This window comes from Cydia amplana, chromosome 11, assembly GCF_948474715.1.
Source record: "Cydia amplana chromosome 11, ilCydAmpl1.1, whole genome shotgun sequence".
Taxonomy (NCBI): domain Eukaryota; kingdom Metazoa; phylum Arthropoda; class Insecta; order Lepidoptera; family Tortricidae; genus Cydia; species Cydia amplana.
The window spans coordinates 6,878,257-6,895,851 of NC_086079.1; the positions used below are offsets into that span (position 1 = coordinate 6,878,257).

The window sequence follows — 17,595 nt, forward strand, 5'->3', positions numbered from 1 at the left end:
GACCGCTCTCAGATTACGCGAAATTGTTAAGTATTAGAAATTGGTAAAAACTTTTGCCAACGTTGACTCAGTTTTCCGAGACTCTGCAGCCTCCTCCTACTAGATGGTGTGCTAAAATCACTGCACCTATGCAATTAAAACTCCACGAGGCCATGCGCTTGGCGAAGAATAGAAGCCTACGGTGGAACCTGGTCTTCAACAGAAGGACATGATGTCACGATCCTTAGCATTGAGGGACCTACTGAAGAAGATGTACGTACTTATGTGAAGAAAGTGATGGAATAATCATTCTCTTGAGATTGTACCTCGGTAAGTGATGTGAACACGGAGCCAGTAATTATTTGCCGCTGCACCTGCGAGGTAGTGCATTAGGTGATGACGTCACGCCTTGATCATGTCGCCTCTTATTAGAATGCTCACAGAGAAAGGTAAGTACTTAATGTTGAGGTGAGTTTTTGTATGCTGAAGAGTTTTACATAAAAATGAGATAGTATTGCCATGTGTATAACATTTCCTTGTAGATGTTTAAGAGACCCGGCCTTTTTCTAAAAGGGCTAATAATTAATATATCTATAATACATAATTATAGTTAGTTAGATAATATGTTATTTATTATATCGTGAATTAAGAAACTTGTAAATCGTATGTTTGTTCGGTATATGACTAATTTTCATTTATCGATCGGGTTTGTTTTTAGAATCAAATGTCTATATGGGACCCATTGCATTAAAGCAAAACAAAAGTCAGAAATTATAGTCAAAGTCCGACAGTCGCCCTTCACTCGCGAAACGCCCCTCACAAAAGGATAAGTGAACGTGACGTCAAGGTCACTGAGATCCTATCTTGTAGTATGGACAAAACAAGAAAATTGCGTTTTTGTCGGTGAAATATTGCGTTTATGTATATACAATATGTTTTTGGATAAAATGTAAGGAATCGAATGGTACCCTTACTTTTATCGTTTTTGGAAGTTAAACAAAAACTTAAATCTTGAAACTTTCAGGTCCTGTATTTTTGTAACATTTCCGTATTTTATTTTAATATCCACATTATTGTAATAAATTGCTTATTTTCTATCTATTTTACTACCTAGATTTTGTTATAAAATTCAACATATTGTGTCATCATCCCTATTAACTTAGAGTCAGACCAAGAAAAGTCTGCAGCGGATTTGACAGCCCTCGCAGTGCCAGTGTTATTTTAAACGTCAAACTTCTATGAAATTATGACGTGTAAATAACACTTGCACTGCGTGGGCTATCAAATCCGCTGCAGACTTTTCTTGGTCTGACTCTATGTAGATTTTGTTATGTTTTTACCGATAACCAACTATAAACCGAAATAAAGGTCATATATGTACGAAGAAAAAGTGACCAAGGCCTCTAGTGCCCAGGTGACGATCGCTATCGCTTCGCCATCGAATCGCTTTGTGTCTCTCTATCACTCTTCCATATTAGTGTGACAGTGACAGTTGCATTTCATTCGCTACGGAACGTTAGCGATTGGCAGGTTGTCTACGGGACTACGGGGCCAGGGCCTGAATCGATCAAGCGTACTCTGCTATCGCCGCAGAGCTATAACCGCGAAAATCGAAGTTCGTCAATTGCGGGCATTTTTCTCTGTCACTCTAATTATGGGAGTAAAAGAGAAAGATCCCCGGACCCCGCAATTTGCGAAAAACGGTTTTCGCGGTACGCCCCCTGGTTATAATTATACCTAAAAAATTGTTCATATTACTCTCCGATTTAATGATTATTACTATTTTATAGCCCTTCTTAGTAATAAGATGTTTAAGGGCGCTTTTACAAACAACACAACACAACGGCGCAGGATTATAAAATTGATTTAAATACGTTTTCGGTTTAAATAAATAATATTTTTTCATGCAATTCTAGTCATAAATACTAAGTATTTAATAAAATAAATACGACACGATGCGTAACTGTATGTCTGTCTATTAAGCTTTTACCTCTGAACCGATTCAGGTAAAATTTGGTATGAAGATAGTTTGAGTCGCGGGAAATATGTATAGCTTTTATCCCTTTTGGAAGTGGGATATGGAACTACTTATTTTAATGAAACCTTTGTATTGAACTAATTTTTTATTAGTAATTTATGCTATGTCCTATTAATTATTTTTTGCTTAATACGTGTACTTTACTATCTACCTATTGTCTATTGAAAATTGATTAATTGTAGGTAATAGGCCTCTTAAATACAGTACGCAGTTTATCGGAAGTAATTGCTGAAAATTATACTTTTACAATGATCACCCTGTTATTAAACGAGTGAGAAAATGACGAAATTGTTTGTGTTGCTTGTATGTAAGTATCTCAATTTATTTTGTTTTTGTGTAGATATAGACAACATCAGAAGTTCAATGAAATGCAAACTGTCTTACTTTTTTAAGAGCCATGTTAGAGATATTTCTGTAAACCCACTTTCCGTGCTTAAAGGATGATTCACGCTAGACCGGGCCGGGCCCGGGCCGAGACGTCCGACATGCCATTTTCTATGACGGCTGATCGGTGATCACGTGGTGCTTTCCATAGAAAACGAAGCGCCGGAAGCTCCGGCCCGGCCCCATCCTTAACTCACTAATCGAAAAGCTCATTTAATTTTAATGCTTTTACATTAAAATAATAATTATATTTTATACCAGGTGCAATATGTATGACTGTATACCAGAGTAACGGTATCCAACTAATCGACATACCAAAAGAATATATCAACCGCTTGGACCTCAGATCGCGACTCTACCAGAGATACAAAGTGAAACCTTTCAGACCCTTGAGTTCCATGAAACAGACGAGAAGACAGGGCGGAAACATGGGCCAAATAAACAAAGTAATGGATAATACATTGAAGGAAAAAATTGGATTGATTATCGAGCAGACACTTAACGATGCACGCAAGGAACTAGCGAGTATAGACGTTTTAAAAGCGCAATATAACAATACAGCGGAGTTCAGGATAGGTAATTATAGGTATTAAAACCTAGTAGAATATGCTTCGTAGCTTGTTGGAAATGGTCACTGAAACGATACCACAGAATAAATAAAGTACTAGGTACAGAAGACTCACTCTCTAACAAAAGGTGTCTGTTACGATCAGCACAGATATGGCCGCTAGGTGGCGACAGCGCCACGCGCGGCTTATGGCTAGCTACCAAAATTGGTGTGGAACGGATGTACTTTTAGCTACCTGTAGCAAAGCGACGAAATCGCGGAGTGAGCCACGCCTGACGATACAATGTGTCGTGATTTAGCGCTGAACCGTAGCCTTCAAATAAAGGAGGAGGTTCTCAATTTGTCAGGTTCTGTTTTTATTTATCATGTTCAATAATATGAAGTATGAACGCAGCTGTAGCGCTCTTATTTATCTACATGTCGGCGGCAGATCGTAAAATCGGGCATATCGAGATATTCCCGATCCCGCCATCCCCATCCCATCCCATCCCATCGATCTGCCGAATCTTTTTATAAGACAGATCGTGATATGCCTGAGTTAATTTTAGTCAGATCATGAAATGGCGGCGTTTCATGATATGCCTAGGAATATCTCATCAATTATTTTACGATGCGCCTGGTATGAAGCTAGGAATATCAACGAATACATTGGTCTGACCGATCTGCCGCCTCTTTTATAAGGCAGATCGTGATACGCCTGGGTTAATCTTAGTCAGATCATGAAATGGCGGCGTTTCATGATATGATGAATATCTCGATATGCCCGATTTTACGATCTGCCGCCGACATAACCACCGTAACACTACATAGTATAAAACAAAGTCGCTTCCCACTGTCTGTCTGTATGTATGCTTAGATCTTTAAAACTACGCAACGAATTTTGATGCGGTTTTTTTTAATAGATAGAGTGATTTGCTAATCCGTGCGAAGCCGGGCGGGTAGCTAGTTTATGATAAATGACAAACAAATGACAGACGAAACTCGCCGTCACAATATGGGCAGCCACAAAGCGACATCTAAAGGTCGATTTGGACCAAACGAGCGAAAGCTCATTCTACCCTTGGTCTACCAAATTTGTTTTAATTGTGCAAACAGAGACACAGCGTTCTTTCATTGTTCTTCCTTTTTTTGCGAAGATTCTAAGATTGAGAATGTACTTATTATGCTATATTCTGGGCCCCTATTCGACATGTACAACTATCAGATTTCGCGTCCACTTCAATTCAACAGTTGAATGAATCGCATGTTCATCAAGTGCGGATAATATTACTACTTTAAGGTTTATAATGGTTTGGTTTGGTTAATTGTTACCTAACTGTGGATTGCTTATGTCAAATTTTGACACAGGATTGTTCAGATTCAACGGGAGTTCAACACGATACGTCAATCGTCGCTTGTCGAATAAGGCCCCGGTTCTAGCTCTTTGTTTGTTTGGCCTAAATCCACCTTAAGATCATATCTCTCTAGGGTAACCATATATTTTATTCTTAAAGGTTTCCTCATGTACATGGTAAAGCGCTCCCGAGACGTGATGAACGAGCTGTTCACCGTGGCCGTGAACCACAAGGAGGACTGGAAGGCCCTGGACCAGCTGAAGATCTTCGAGCTGATCATCCACACCAACGTGGACACCAGCAACCTGCTGCGTCAGCTGCTGGATATAGCTATCCAGGAAGCACCCAGGAGGGAGCACTCCGAAGACCGGCTTAGGAAATTGAGAGTCGCCTTGTTATAAATGGGTAAATCAACTTTTTCTTGTCACTGGTTGCCATGGTTATGTTCTCCTGAGTCACTCTTTAAAACCTGATTTTTAGGCATTTCAATTCACCAAACACGCTTTTTTGTGATACTTATAAACCTTTTCCACAGAGGGTCGTCTACCGAGCGTGTCAGAAGAAGGTGGTGTACAATCTCTTCTAACAAACTATGCTACTATTGTCTCTTGGCTGACCGGACAGAATAACAAGAAATAGTTGATCCACCCAAATATAAACAATGAAGTTTCATTTACTGAATAGCCTCTTACTTATGTACTAACTTTCAACACCCCTTTAAATAATTAATTTCGATCCAAGTTTTAAACGACTTATACCTATTTGGATGCTAATCTTTAAGTACCTGAATCCGTTTAGTTATTTTTGCGTGTTTGAGAAACTAGCATCCAGATGTCTAGGTATAGTCAATATCCAGACTTATCCGACTCTAGGTAGTAACAAGAGTCGGATCAAGCCACGATCAAGCCTTCTTTGCATGGCATTTGCAATGACAAAGTGTGGCAATGTCATCATTAAGTTCAAAATTCTTTGAAAATGAGGTTTATATTTATAATGAGTTAAAGACACTGAATCACTGAACGAGCTTACTGTGTCAAGTAAACCACTATAGGCTTGGAGGATACAACTAAACGGAGTAGCCATTAACAGGCTTTCCCCTCTGTCGAAAATTGGCGGCCAACGGTCATACACAATGTATGGACTGACGTTTATCTGACATGGCTATTTTTACGTTACGCATACATTTGACGTTCCCCTCCCCCGCAAAAATCGGCAGACTGTTTTGTACAGAAAATTACAGACATGGCGTCTCCGTTTGATTATATCCTCCAAGACTATAGGACTGGAAAACCGAGCAGCTGAAGACCCTTATAGCCTCTGGTCCTACTTCCTTCTGTCAAATCCCATTTAATAAAGGTTTATAACATCCGTTTAGTTACTTTTGGGTCTTTAAGCAATTATGTGTTATTATAGTCTGTGCGGAAAGAGAAGAGTCGTGGAATGTAAGAAACCCCCCTTTGATCCAAACTTACAAACTTTGACATTTATTATTTACCTTTTTATTATATCATCTATATGCATATGACACTTTTCCCGACTTCAAACTGTCAACAATGTCTCGATGTGCTTAAATTATTGAATTATTTTCAAAGTAGCCTCCTCCATTACCTACCTACCGTATAGTTTTAACACCCGATGTCTGCCCAAAAGCTGACAAAATGGTTACCTTCCGCCTTGAAAAAGTTTCGAACGAACAGACGACAAATAGATTTCACGGCTCACAATGTGCTTGGCATTGAAGATCTGATACAACGAGAAAAGGTAAAATAAAATGCTTATATGCTACTAAGGCCCACTTGCACTATTTCACTAACCCGGGGATTTACCGGTTAAACTTGGAGTTACCATGGTTACCAGTACATTTTGACACTGCGTTAACTGTTTAACCCCGGGATAGTGTGATGGTGCAAGCGGCCCTAAGTATACTTATTTATTTTTATTAAATAAGTAGTAACTATTCCCAGTGTTTATTTCAAACCAAAATTCAAAGCATGAACCTGATTCTGATTAAAAAATGGTTACGGATCTGATGTTTTTTTTATACGACCTTGAAGATCGCTCACACTGATTGGTGCATGCGAATTGCGAAGTGAAGTAAAAGTCGTGCATTTGAGATGCGCGCCAATCACCAATACGATCGTAAAGCTCGTATCAAAACCATAAGAATTGTTACTTATATTAGATTTGACTTCCATGTCTGAGCTTCCCAGTACCTAAGATATCAAAGTGATATTCACAAAACTATTTTTGTCAGACAATAAGAGCGTAGAGGTTCAGTTACGAAAATAACACAAACAAGTTATCTAAATATCGTAGGTACATTAATATTGATTTCAGTGACGAAATGATATAATTATTTTTATCGGTAAGGATTTCATTTTTTTTTCCTTTACTATTGTTACATTGTTACGCGTAGCTGCGCGGCGCAGCGCAAGGCCCGAGAGAGCAAGCAATTTTAAATAACTTATTCAAAACTGTACACAATAATTCATAGCAACAAATAACTTTTTAATGTGTGTTTCAGCCCGGCAAAATACACATCGAACCAATGGCAATAGGGCAACATCACCAAGCAATGCAGATGCTAAAAGAACACTATCTGAGTGAGCATGTGCTCATTCGTGCTCGTGGCATGGACGTTCTGCAAGACAACGCTCTTGATGAGTACCTTTACAGTCTTCTTAAACAGGGTTCGTAGACCTTTCATTGTAAAGCACCGACTCTACCCTGTTAGGACCTATTTACCCTGAAATCGAGAAAAAAGTAGACGGACTTGAAAAAGTAGACATCTATATAATCAGCATAATTATATAATATAGATAAGGTGCAGGGGGGCAATTTATACTGCGGCATAATTTAAACTAATCGCGAAATATCTTCCATGTTTTACATTATTATCTAGAGTCACACACAACACATCTTTTTCGCTATCTGAACATATACTTATGGCACTCTAGGTGCACTCTAGTTACACCTGCAAACTTTATACATAACTAGGAGAAAAAACATAGATTAAATAACTAACCTACAAAACTTAAAAACTAAATCTAAAAATAAATAAAACTAAACTTAACATGTAACCATTCTTTGCATTTTCGAGTTAGTCCTATAGTAAGTTTGGTTCAGTATTATATTACCTACCTAAATTATTCAAGTCGTAGAGTACCACCTATGACAAAGTGTTACAAGACTTGCAATACATTCATTTATCGTTTTGAAACAGGCAACACCATATGTGCAAAGACCCACGACGGGACACCGGTGGGCATATGTGTGAACGTCGTCAGCAGCCCTGCGGACCCAAAGATTCTGAAAGACTATGCTCATTACAGGCAGGTTCGTATCTGAGGACCTACCGTGAACACTGAAGTTCGCAAAATGCGGGTATCTTTCTCTTTAACTCCAATTAGGACGTTATTAGAGTGACAGAGAAAGATTCCCGCAATTTGCGAAGTTAGATTTTCGCAAAGACCTGATCTAAATATTATCAATTATTACTGATTGGCCGACGAACAGTTTCCAAAACTGCGAAATTTTTATCGGAAACCAATTTTTTAAGTTCCAAAATTCTTCTACTTCTTTTATTTATTCGCTAATTTGACCCAAAAGAAAAATTGATAACCAAACGAAATCTTTTACTTGTATTTTTTAATATCTAACAACCCTTTTTCTACAGGATCCCCATACGAAAGAATTCTTGAACTTCGTTGCCAAATTACAGGAGACTCTAAATCTCTGGGACGTGTTTAAGGTCCCCAAAATATTTGAGGTGAGGTTTAACTAAACGCAAGGTAAAGCTTTTAATTTTAATGTGGTAGGTATATATTCCGCAGTTAGTATAAAATAACTACATAATATATGTTTTGACGACTGGTCTGGCCTAGTGGGTAGTAACCCTGCCTATGAAGCCGCGGTCCTGGGTTCGAATGCCGGTAAGGGCATTTATTTGTGTGATGAGCACAGATATTTGTTCCTGAGTCTTGGGCGTTTTCTATGTATTTATGTTAGATATATACCTATCGTTTTCTGAGTACTCACAACACAAGCCATGTAGGACGTAGTCAATCTGTGTAAGAGTGTCCTATAATATTTATTTATTATTATTTATTTATGTACTTACTCTGAAGTTAACAAAATTTGCACTTCTTATTTTAATTCAGATCGCAATTTCATATGGATTTTCATGGCATATAAGAAAAAAAAAATGTGTCATAGAAAACTAGTTGAATTAACGTCTTTTCCAGATTAAAATGCTAACGGTCATCCCAGAATACCGACGGCGCGGTGTAGCCACCATGCTGGCGGAGAGTTCTAACGAGTTGGCCGAGACGCAGGGTTACGACGTCGTACGGATGGACTGCATCAACCCTCATGAGTAAGTTCCTTCCGTTTCTTTTCAATGAGAACATTCATATAATAGCCTTTTTAGACAACACCATAATTGACTTTACCTTGTTAATTTATTGGACAGGGACACAAAGTATTGTATTGTATTTTTTTCCTTATTTTCTCGTAATGCATGTTAATTATAAGATGTAATTTTTTTTTAAGATGTGTCCCGCTGAGTTTGTTGCCGGTCCCAATTGGGATACCCTCTTCCAATTTAGGGGGGATTTAAATCTTCTCGGGGCAGAGGTGTAGGGTGGTGTAGGGTTGGAGCCGGTGTAGCTTTATTTGACGTTGATAAGCGCATTGTAATTATGCCTACTTGAATAAACTATCTTTTATCTTATCTTATCTTAAAGGTTATATTAACTACCGTTTTTCAGTTTCAAGATAGCGGAGCGCCTCCTATTCCACTGCATGGCGAAGTTCCCGCTAAAGGCGCTGCGCGCGCGCAACCGTATTGGCCACGGGTGAGTTTCATATAATAACTACTGATTATTTGTTATAATTAGTAGATATAACGAACACAAGGGATAGGTATAAAGGGACCCACTGATGATTACCAGTCCGCCGGACGATATCGGCCTGTCAGTTAAACGCAAAAGGTGACAGTTCCGAACAACTGACAGGCCGATATTGTCCAGCGGACTGGTAATCAGTGGGCCTCTTTATTAATAAGACATCAGGCAATACAGCTTTGTCGGTAGAACAGACATCCTATAATTTCGACTTTCGATTTAAAATTGTATGACTAATGTATTATTATTACTTAAGTGGTGGTAGTTCCTTCAAAAATACACCATAATATTATATCGAGTTAAAATAGATCATTTGTTGTTATAGAGATCATTACACCCCCGTCGGTTACGTGCGTGTGTACGTGGGCGCGCGTAGCCGCGACCATCCCGACGCCGAGCTCAAGCAGAAACGCAGGGAACTGGAGAGCCTCGTCGAGTGAACTACGGCTCAGCCACGACATTGAGCGACTCGCGACGGCGGCAGCGATAACCATAGGTTGGAGCGAGACACAGCGATCGGACCTTTCGTTCCCACCTATGGTTGTCGCTACCGCCGTCGCAAGTCGCTCCATATCGTGGCCAAGCCGCAGAACGGTGCGAGAATTCGCATGTGAGTTCTCACTGAGCCTTAGGGCTACCACACACTAGCGACTCCCGAGCGTCGGCGTATAGCCAACTATGGCTGCTGCTGCTAGACGCAACGTTTGCCGCAACTGCGCAGGGACGCCATTTTCCATAGCGCTGACTAGACGCCGACGCTCAAAATACAATAGTGTGTGGTTTCTCTTTAGCTCGATACGTCGACGTTGAAGAGTAACAAAATAAACTGTCCTGTACATTCACTGTCTATGTCACGAAATAGTAAAACAATTTTGATGTCGCCCATATTAAACAATTTTGCAGCATACCTAATTTTGAAGTTTTACTATAGGTACAAATAACACTTTACGCACAACACTGCTGAATTAACGAACTGTTACAGCAACATTACCCACCCAAGCTTTCGGCTTGAACTTCTATACGGGTATAACTAATGGTAACCAAAGTGAATAACTTCAATTTTTGACAGTGTAATAAAAGTCTTTTTTTTTTTCAAAAATTAGTTACACCTTTTATTCGCTGATTAAACAGATTTAAATATTGATTCATTAACAAGTTTGGTGCAAAATCTTACCTTAACCGATAAAGGAAATTGCCAATCTCACTATAGATTACTCATTACGAGCTGCTTAGATGTTAATTGACACATAGTCCGCAGATTGATTGGTCGGTTTATCAACGAGATATGGCATGATGTTTTTAAGCGTCCACGCCTCGTCAATTTCAAGGTGTTCGGCGGGATGGTAAAGGAAAACGAGTTTACCGTCACGGTCCATTTCTTGTAGTCCCAGGCGATCCTAAAATAACACATGATATTTTGACAGAAAGATAAGATACATCTGCATCTGCATCTGAATCAGAAACATCTGCTTATCAACAATAAAGTATTATGCTGATGGGAATAGTTAGTCAATGACAATCCTAAAATATTTGTATGATTCCCTGTCAGGCCTTTTGCCTTCGGAAAGCCCTCAAAAAACATGATATCCGAATCTAAAAAGGCGGCACACCACACATAGCTGCGCTCGATTTTTAATTTCCCGAAAGTATGTGGCTAAGAAAGAAAGAAGAATGTAGGTACAAGAATCTTTTGAAACAACTTTTCACTATAATCCCGTCTATTACCACTTTAGAAAGTACCTAAGCAATAAAAATAGAGAAAATAATTAGGTACCTCCAGATAAATCTTAGATTGCTGTAGCGTCTGCAACTCCGTCTTCTGTCCAGGCGTGTAGTAGCCGAACCACTCCGACTCCCGAGGTTCCACCACACTGTCATTCTCAAATTTCACCATTACGAAGTGCTGCAGCTTTTTAAAGTTCCGTCTGTGCAGGCAAACCAAGGCAATAGTCCGGTTATGACATTGACACAAAGCTTAATTTCGCGTGGACTGTGAGAAATATTTACATTACCCCTTCCGATTTAGCTAAATAGCATTTTACCCTCGTACCTACAGCAGTATGTTCCAGAAGCGTTGGTACTTTCAATCCGGCAACCCCGGCTCGTACCAATGTTTTTTTTGGAAATTATGTACGATAAATCATTTTATATTTACCAGTCACTTTTCGGTGAAGGAAAACATCTGGGTTGGAAAGTCAGATCGCAGTAATTTACGTGAAAACTTATGCCTACGCCAATTCTTGAGATTACCTGCAAGCGGTGATACCGAGTGAACCGGGACAACGTCAGGAAGATGATGATCTTTAGGGTTCTTTCCCACTGAGCACCCATTTGCGGGTACGGTTTGCTCGTGTGAACGTTACTTTATTAGCACAATACATTAATTACTAAAGCGGGATCCTGCAGAAAACCCTACCCGCTAAAAACTGGATGTTCAGTGGGAAAGGGTCCTTAGCAGTCCGTTCGGTTATCTAGCCTCAAAAATCGATTTTTAATAGGATTTGTCATTTACTCGTTCCACGCATGGTATCCACCCGTTGTAAACAGGATGATCAGTTCAGCACTCTCCACCCGCGCGATATCAACCTGACAGCCACCTGAGGGCCTAATGCAAACATCGAAAATAGAAATTTCATTAATTTCCTTCTCTATCGCTCCTGCATATGCGACCGATAGAGAGGCAGATAACAAATGCATGTTCGCCGAAGGGCCTCTGTTGAAAACGTGTGGACGCCGAGTTGCCCAGGAGTTGCAGGGTTAATAATTGACTGTTTCTCGTAATATATGTATAATTTTTTTTCTTTAGGTAGGTATGTACTACCTGTATAATTCATTGATGTGTTGCTCGTTGTTTATATCGGCGAGAAAAATGCTTTTCTTCTTATATTCATCTTCTCGGAGCGGGTCGTGCCAATATGTCGCTGGTATAATGGCGTTTTGGGTCATGCTGGAAAAAATAGTAAAATTATTTACTTAAAAATAGGTAGGTAGGTAGCTAAGTAATTGCAAGTAATAAAAGCAAATGAAATAAGTCAAATTTATTTAAATTTAATTATCTATACAAATCGCAATAAACAAACAGCTTACTTACCTGTGATATGCCGCAAACTCAAGTAGTTCTTGCATCGCGCTACAAGTTTGGTGGGTCACCACTAAGCAGTGTGGCAGGGCGGATATCCCCTGCTGAGGGCCTCCGAGAGAAATGTAGTTTTTGATGGGAGGCAGCTTGTGGCCACACCGCTGGATTACGGCTCGACTAAAAGTGTATCATAATTATTAGCTTTGTTGTTTAATTATCTTAAGCAGGCGTGGCTCACTCCGCGATTTCGTCGCTTTGCTACAGGTAGCTAAAAGTACATCCGTTCCACACCAATTTTGGTGGCTAGCCATAAGCCGCGCGTGGCGCTGTCGCCACCTAGCGGCCATATCTGTGCTGATGGTAACAGACGCGTTTTGTTAGAGAGTGAGTCTTCTGTACCTAGTAATTATTTATTCGGTGTCTTAAGGCGCGTTCAGATCTCGAGAATGCGCCGCGCGTCTCTAGCGCACGATTTGCGAACCTCTCGCGCTCTCCACGCTGCCCGCCGTAAATACTATATGAATATACGCAAGCAGTTAGCGATCCAAATCGCAAATTTTCGCAAATGGCGTGCTATTTCCGAATTAGATTTGGACACGCCTTTCTTACGCCTTTAGAGTCGGACCAAGTTAACTCTGCATGGCTTGTACCTGATGACAAAGTGTGGTTTGTCATCATAATTGTCATATTTGCATAAAAATATGTACTTTGTGAGACCCCACGAGCAGAATCAACTTAGACGGACTCTAGAAAATTAAGCAAAGACATTCAACTGTTTTTGCGCCCTTATTTAGAGCTACGAGAGGCGGCTGAAAAGATCGCGGCCTTAGAAAAAAAATGAAATCTAGAGAGTATTAAAGTAAATGTTAATTATTAATCGTTAGTAAAGGCGGCAATATTTAAACTGCCAAAGAGTTCTTCAAACAAACGCGTCACTTTTGACACTTGTTTGACACTGACATATCCAATCCATATGGTTTCAATCTCTAGTATTTGACGTATTTTAAAGTTCGAATACAGCCGATAGTTTTTTTTTTCTAGCTTAAGCCGCTAATATTTCAGCCTCCCCTCGTACATACATACTTTGGTCTGGTAGTTAGTATGAGAACATGGCATGGAGAAATTTCACGTCAAGAGTAGGTACGTAGAGTGTACGGAAGAGCTAAACATCTCTGTGTACAAACCGGCACTTAACGATAAGAGTAGGCAATAACTGCATGCATGTAAAAACTTACAGAAACAAACTGCCTTGCCCAAGTCCGATAACATTGAACCCATTCTTCAAGTGCTTAATGTCTCTCAGCACCGTACAAGCGTAGCTAACTTGCTGGTTAGGGTTCAAAAGATAACTGTCCTCCAGCGCTAGTATGCTATCTTCGCTAGTTTCCATGGATAGGATGTAGACGCCTGGGATGTGTTTGTATAGGAAGAGTCTTAGGGTTCCTGTGCTGATCGGAAAGCAGCATGTGTCTCCTGTCAATTGAAGAGTTTGGGTTCATTTATTTATAAATCATGATAGGTATACTTGGTCAAGCAAATCTTGTCAGTAAAAAACCGGCCAAGTGCGAGTCGGACTCGCGTTCCAAGGGTTCCGTACATTAAGTCCGACTCGCGCTTGACTGGACATTTCTAATAGGTTTTCCTGTCATCTATAGGTAAAGAACTATTTTGTGTATTTTTTTCAAAATTTTAGACCCAGTAGTTTCGAAGATAAAGGGGGGGATTGGTTATTTTTTGCCTATTTTCTTAAATAACTGCTAAAATATTAATCCTAAAATTACAATGAGCTCTTTCATTTGATATTATGTAACACGATATAGTTTGAAAAACTTTATTTTTAAATTTTCTCATTTACCCCCCAAAAATGGCCTCCATATTAAAAATCCATTTATTTACGTTACACATCTTTGGGTCACAAACTTACACATGTGTGCCAAATTTCTACTTAATTGGTCCAGTAGTTTCGGAGAAAATAGGCTGTGACAGACGGACGGACAGACAGACGCACGAGTGATCCTATTAGGGTTCCGTTTTTTCCTTTTGAGGTACGGAACCCTAAAAAAGGCGCGAAATTCAAATTTTATATGGGACGATATCCCTTCGCGCCTACATTTTTCAAATTTGCCGCCTTTTTCTACTGACAAGATCTGCTTGACCAAGTTTATTTGTAATATTTATATTTTTTCCTTTATTTTGACCATGCCCTCTTGCTGATATTTGGTGATTTTAACGCTATTAGCTATTCGAGATCAAGTGTACTTTTAGAACTACCTAAGTAAAGCTACTAAACTAAGTTATCATTATCACATACCTACCTAGGACCCTTTAGACAACAAGGATTACCACATAAATACTATTGGGAAGGTGCGAAGTCGGTGGAGGGGGAAGTGGCGCTGATCGTCACAAACACAGGTAATCTTATGGAATGTCCGACATTAGTACTAGCGGCAGCCGCTTGAACTAATTATACTCCATAAGATTTAACATAGAAAGTCCGACAAAATGAGGGCAGCACCAGTCGTGCACATAGCGAATAGTGACACAAAATTCCACTAACAATGCATTTATTTTGCATAAATTAATATGCTTAGTTTTGCTAATATTTTAATTTCGTGCGTCGTATTTTCCGATAGTAATAACGTAATAACGTAAACAAAGTAACGTAAATAACAAAGTAATAACGTGCCACGTGACACACCATTTCTGGATAATTCCTTCTAGAATTATTCCCACCTGTCACCATCGATTTGTTACCACTGGTAAAAGCTTATAATATTTTTGCTTACCCAGAAGTTTAGTAGGAATAACTCCTTTGTAGAATATTATAATAATAAAACAAACAAAAAAACGATATAAAAATATCTTACCCATTCCATGCCATAATACAATAGGCACTGTTTGGTTTTCTTCAGCAACCACGATATGAATTATAAACAATAAAGAAACTAACAACTTCATTGTAAAAACCGAAGAATGTTTAAGAAATTGTTAAATACCATCAAAACATCAGACAAGTGAGTCCTTTCGATGGTTGCTCGAAATTAAATCTTGCGCTGAAACGCCTGCGCATTACCTATATGTACTAACGTGGGACGTTCCAAAACACTTAAAATTGTGAAGGAAAATAGTGTTTTCAACGCAACTTTAAAGAAAAAGATTGAGCGTCATTTTGTAAAATTTTCAAGTTATAATTTTAGCTTATTTTATAATTCGTCTAAACAATAAAATAATACAGACGTATGGAAAAACGAAATGATCTTGTTTTTGAACGGACGTTAGAGTAATAATCGTTTATGTTATAATATTGTTTGGGGGTGATTTCCGCAGCATTTTGGTAGGTTAAGTATATGTAGTAAAATTAAAGAACTAACTTTATACAAGAAAAATTTAATAATCAATTTGATTTCGTTGTAGTTCTATTACGATTTACAATATTTTATTTACTCAGAACCCAATGTTTTCAGTAAGTAAATGTCTAAGCTAAGTGAGACGTCTTATTTGATTTAAACATAAAATGCATCTTTACATAAGGTTGCATAAACTGTGAAGTCTGTCGGTTCTAGGGTACGTAACGTATGTACACCTCGTTTGATGGTTTAGGTATACCTATGTACCTACCTAATTATTAAAAAATATCACTTCTGCAAAGTAATTAGTCGTTAAGTATAAGTATTGCTCAACACCCGATAAAACTTACTATTAACGCTTATCATCACATTCTTTATAAAAAAAGTATGAATAAGTATAAATAATTCAATCGACTACATAATATAAAATCACGATTGCCAATAACTTCCGTTTCCTACAATAATGAGATTCTGTAATTCAGTCTCTGCTACAAAAGAAAGATACCTACTATGTACAGTCAGCAGCATAAGTTACTAAGCGGGCGAGTTGTTCAAAATTACCTTGACACGCTCTTATCCTATTAACAATAGTCGCGTCAAGATCATTTTGAACACCTCGCCTGCTTAGCAAATTCTGCTGCCGACTGTATAACAAAGGCTAGTAAATATGGAAGACTGACAATTTCCATATAACGCTGCGTACCTCACCATTGATGTAGTGTGTAGGTGTATATGAAAACATTCACAGGCAAAAGTAAGTAGTAAGTAAGTAGTATAGTGAAAACCTTTTTTGAATAGTATTTTTGTTATGTAATAGCGCTATCCTGAGGTTTAAAAAAAATTAAAAGTAGGTAAGTACTTAAATTATTTCTACGCCTAAAATGCTTTCGTTACGCCATCTACATCGCAGCGGTGTATGGAAGTTAACAAATATTAAATTACTTTTCTCTGCTATCAGATTAAACTAGCTAATAAATTTATTCATTCTTAACAGAGTTGATTTATGAAAATATTGTATCCCCGACTTTACACAGCTAATGTAGATGGCGCCTTATGTTTTTACCACAGTGGTAACACTGAATAATCAAATGTGTTTTGATGACCAGCCGGGTATTATGGATGTTTTTATCCACGTGATAAAATAACTGCCACTTTTTAACACCGCGAGACAAAAAGTCGCTGGCCCAATATTACAGGGTTCTCTGTTTCACTTTTATCAAACTGAAATTTGAACATTGTCATAGTGACATAAAGTCGAATTTCAACTATCTTGAAAATGTAACATAGAACCCTGTAATATTGGGCCAGCGAAGTGACGGACACCGTTTTATCACGCTGTCACGTAAACATGAACGGCCATTATATCCGTACAGACCAGCTATCATGGTCGCATTTTTATCACCTGTCATGCCATGCGTCACTTTCGCACTGACATATTTGTTAGAACGTGACAGCCATGGTGACAAATGATAAAGAGCCGGCCATCTTAGCCCTACAGAGTACAGCGCCATATACATAAGCTGTCAAAGTCAAAGAACGCATTTTTCTTAGACGCTACACATACACATCCTATTATATAGTTCGTTTTTTTAGCATTAGAAATAAGGTAAACAATCTTGATGTGTCTTTTAATTGAAAAACACATTTTAAAAATAAGTTACGGCAAATATGTAACAATTATGAATCTAATACGATCATTTATTAACACGCTTTTATTAGGTCGACCCGTATGTAACTAACTATGTAATGGAATCTTGCAAGTTAAATCCACTTCCCGGTTTTCAATTGAACTGAAAAAGTCGGGTGACAATGCAATATTATGGTACCATCGAGCCGATCTGATGATGGAGACAGGAGGTGGCCATAGGAACTCTGTGATGAAACAACGCAACCTAATTGTGTTAGGGGTTTTTAGAATTGTCTCGATGAGTATTGGTTGTCTGTCGTAAGAAAAGTACAGTC

The 17,595-nt window shown here is 38.7% G+C and overlaps 3 protein-coding genes across 3 annotated transcripts; 2 read left to right on the forward strand and 1 right to left on the reverse strand.

Moving 5' to 3' along the window:
• Positions 1–2,205: 2,205 nt before the first annotated feature.
• Positions 2,206–4,705, forward strand: LOC134652178 (uncharacterized). Its single transcript, XM_063507342.1, has 3 exons — positions 2,206–2,324; positions 2,663–2,977; positions 4,463–4,705. Exons 1-3 carry the CDS (start codon positions 2,297–2,299, stop codon positions 4,702–4,704), a joined length of 585 nt encoding a protein of 194 aa, XP_063363412.1. The 5' UTR covers positions 2,206–2,296; the 3' UTR covers position 4,705.
• A 1,217-nt stretch (positions 4,706–5,922) lies between these two features.
• LOC134652041 (uncharacterized) lies at positions 5,923–9,647 on the forward strand. Its single transcript, XM_063507194.1, has 7 exons — positions 5,923–6,064; positions 6,828–6,993; positions 7,527–7,639; positions 7,980–8,072; positions 8,548–8,678; positions 9,073–9,159; positions 9,533–9,647. Exons 1-7 carry the CDS (start codon positions 5,939–5,941, stop codon positions 9,645–9,647), a joined length of 831 nt encoding a protein of 276 aa, XP_063363264.1. The 5' UTR covers positions 5,923–5,938.
• A 713-nt stretch (positions 9,648–10,360) lies between these two features.
• On the reverse strand, positions 10,361–15,248 carry LOC134652180 (palmitoyl-protein thioesterase 1-like). Its single transcript, XM_063507343.1, has 6 exons — positions 15,154–15,248; positions 13,522–13,759; positions 12,299–12,463; positions 12,029–12,154; positions 10,982–11,132; positions 10,361–10,604 (listed from the first exon to the last, which is right to left on the reverse strand). The coding sequence occupies exons 1-6, from the start codon at positions 15,242–15,244 to the stop codon at positions 10,437–10,439; spliced, it is 939 nt and encodes a 312-aa protein (XP_063363413.1). The 5' UTR covers positions 15,245–15,248; the 3' UTR covers positions 10,361–10,436.
• Positions 15,249–17,595: the final 2,347 nt, after the last annotated feature.

Excerpts from the sequence above, each read along its gene's own strand:
- LOC134652178 (XM_063507342.1), top strand. The coding sequence starts at position 2,297 with ATGACGAAATTGTTTGTGTTGCTTGTAT. Across the intron at positions 2,325-2,662 it reads ATTGTTTGTGTTGCTTGTAT|GTGCAATATGTATGACTGTA; the intron begins GTAAGTATCTCA and ends ATTTTATACCAG. Across the intron at positions 2,978-4,462 it reads TACAGCGGAGTTCAGGATAG|GTTTCCTCATGTACATGGTA; the intron begins GTAATTATAGGT and ends TTATTCTTAAAG.
- LOC134652041 (XM_063507194.1), top strand. The coding sequence starts at position 5,939 with ATGTCTGCCCAAAAGCTGACAAAATGGTTACCTTCCGCCTTGAAAAAG. Across the intron at positions 7,640-7,979 it reads ACTATGCTCATTACAGGCAG|GATCCCCATACGAAAGAATT; the intron begins GTTCGTATCTGA and ends CTTTTTCTACAG. Across the intron at positions 8,679-9,072 it reads GACTGCATCAACCCTCATGA|TTTCAAGATAGCGGAGCGCC; the intron begins GTAAGTTCCTTC and ends ACCGTTTTTCAG.
- LOC134652180 (XM_063507343.1), bottom strand. The coding sequence starts at position 15,244 with ATGAAGTTGTTAGTTTCTTTATTGTTTATAATTCATATCGTGGTTGCT. Across the intron at positions 12,155-12,298 it reads GAGTTTGCGGCATATCACAG|CATGACCCAAAACGCCATTA; the intron begins GTAAGTAAGCTG and ends TATTTTTTCCAG. Across the intron at positions 10,605-10,981 it reads AATCTAAGATTTATCTGGAG|GATCGCCTGGGACTACAAGA; the intron begins GTACCTAATTAT and ends GTGTTATTTTAG.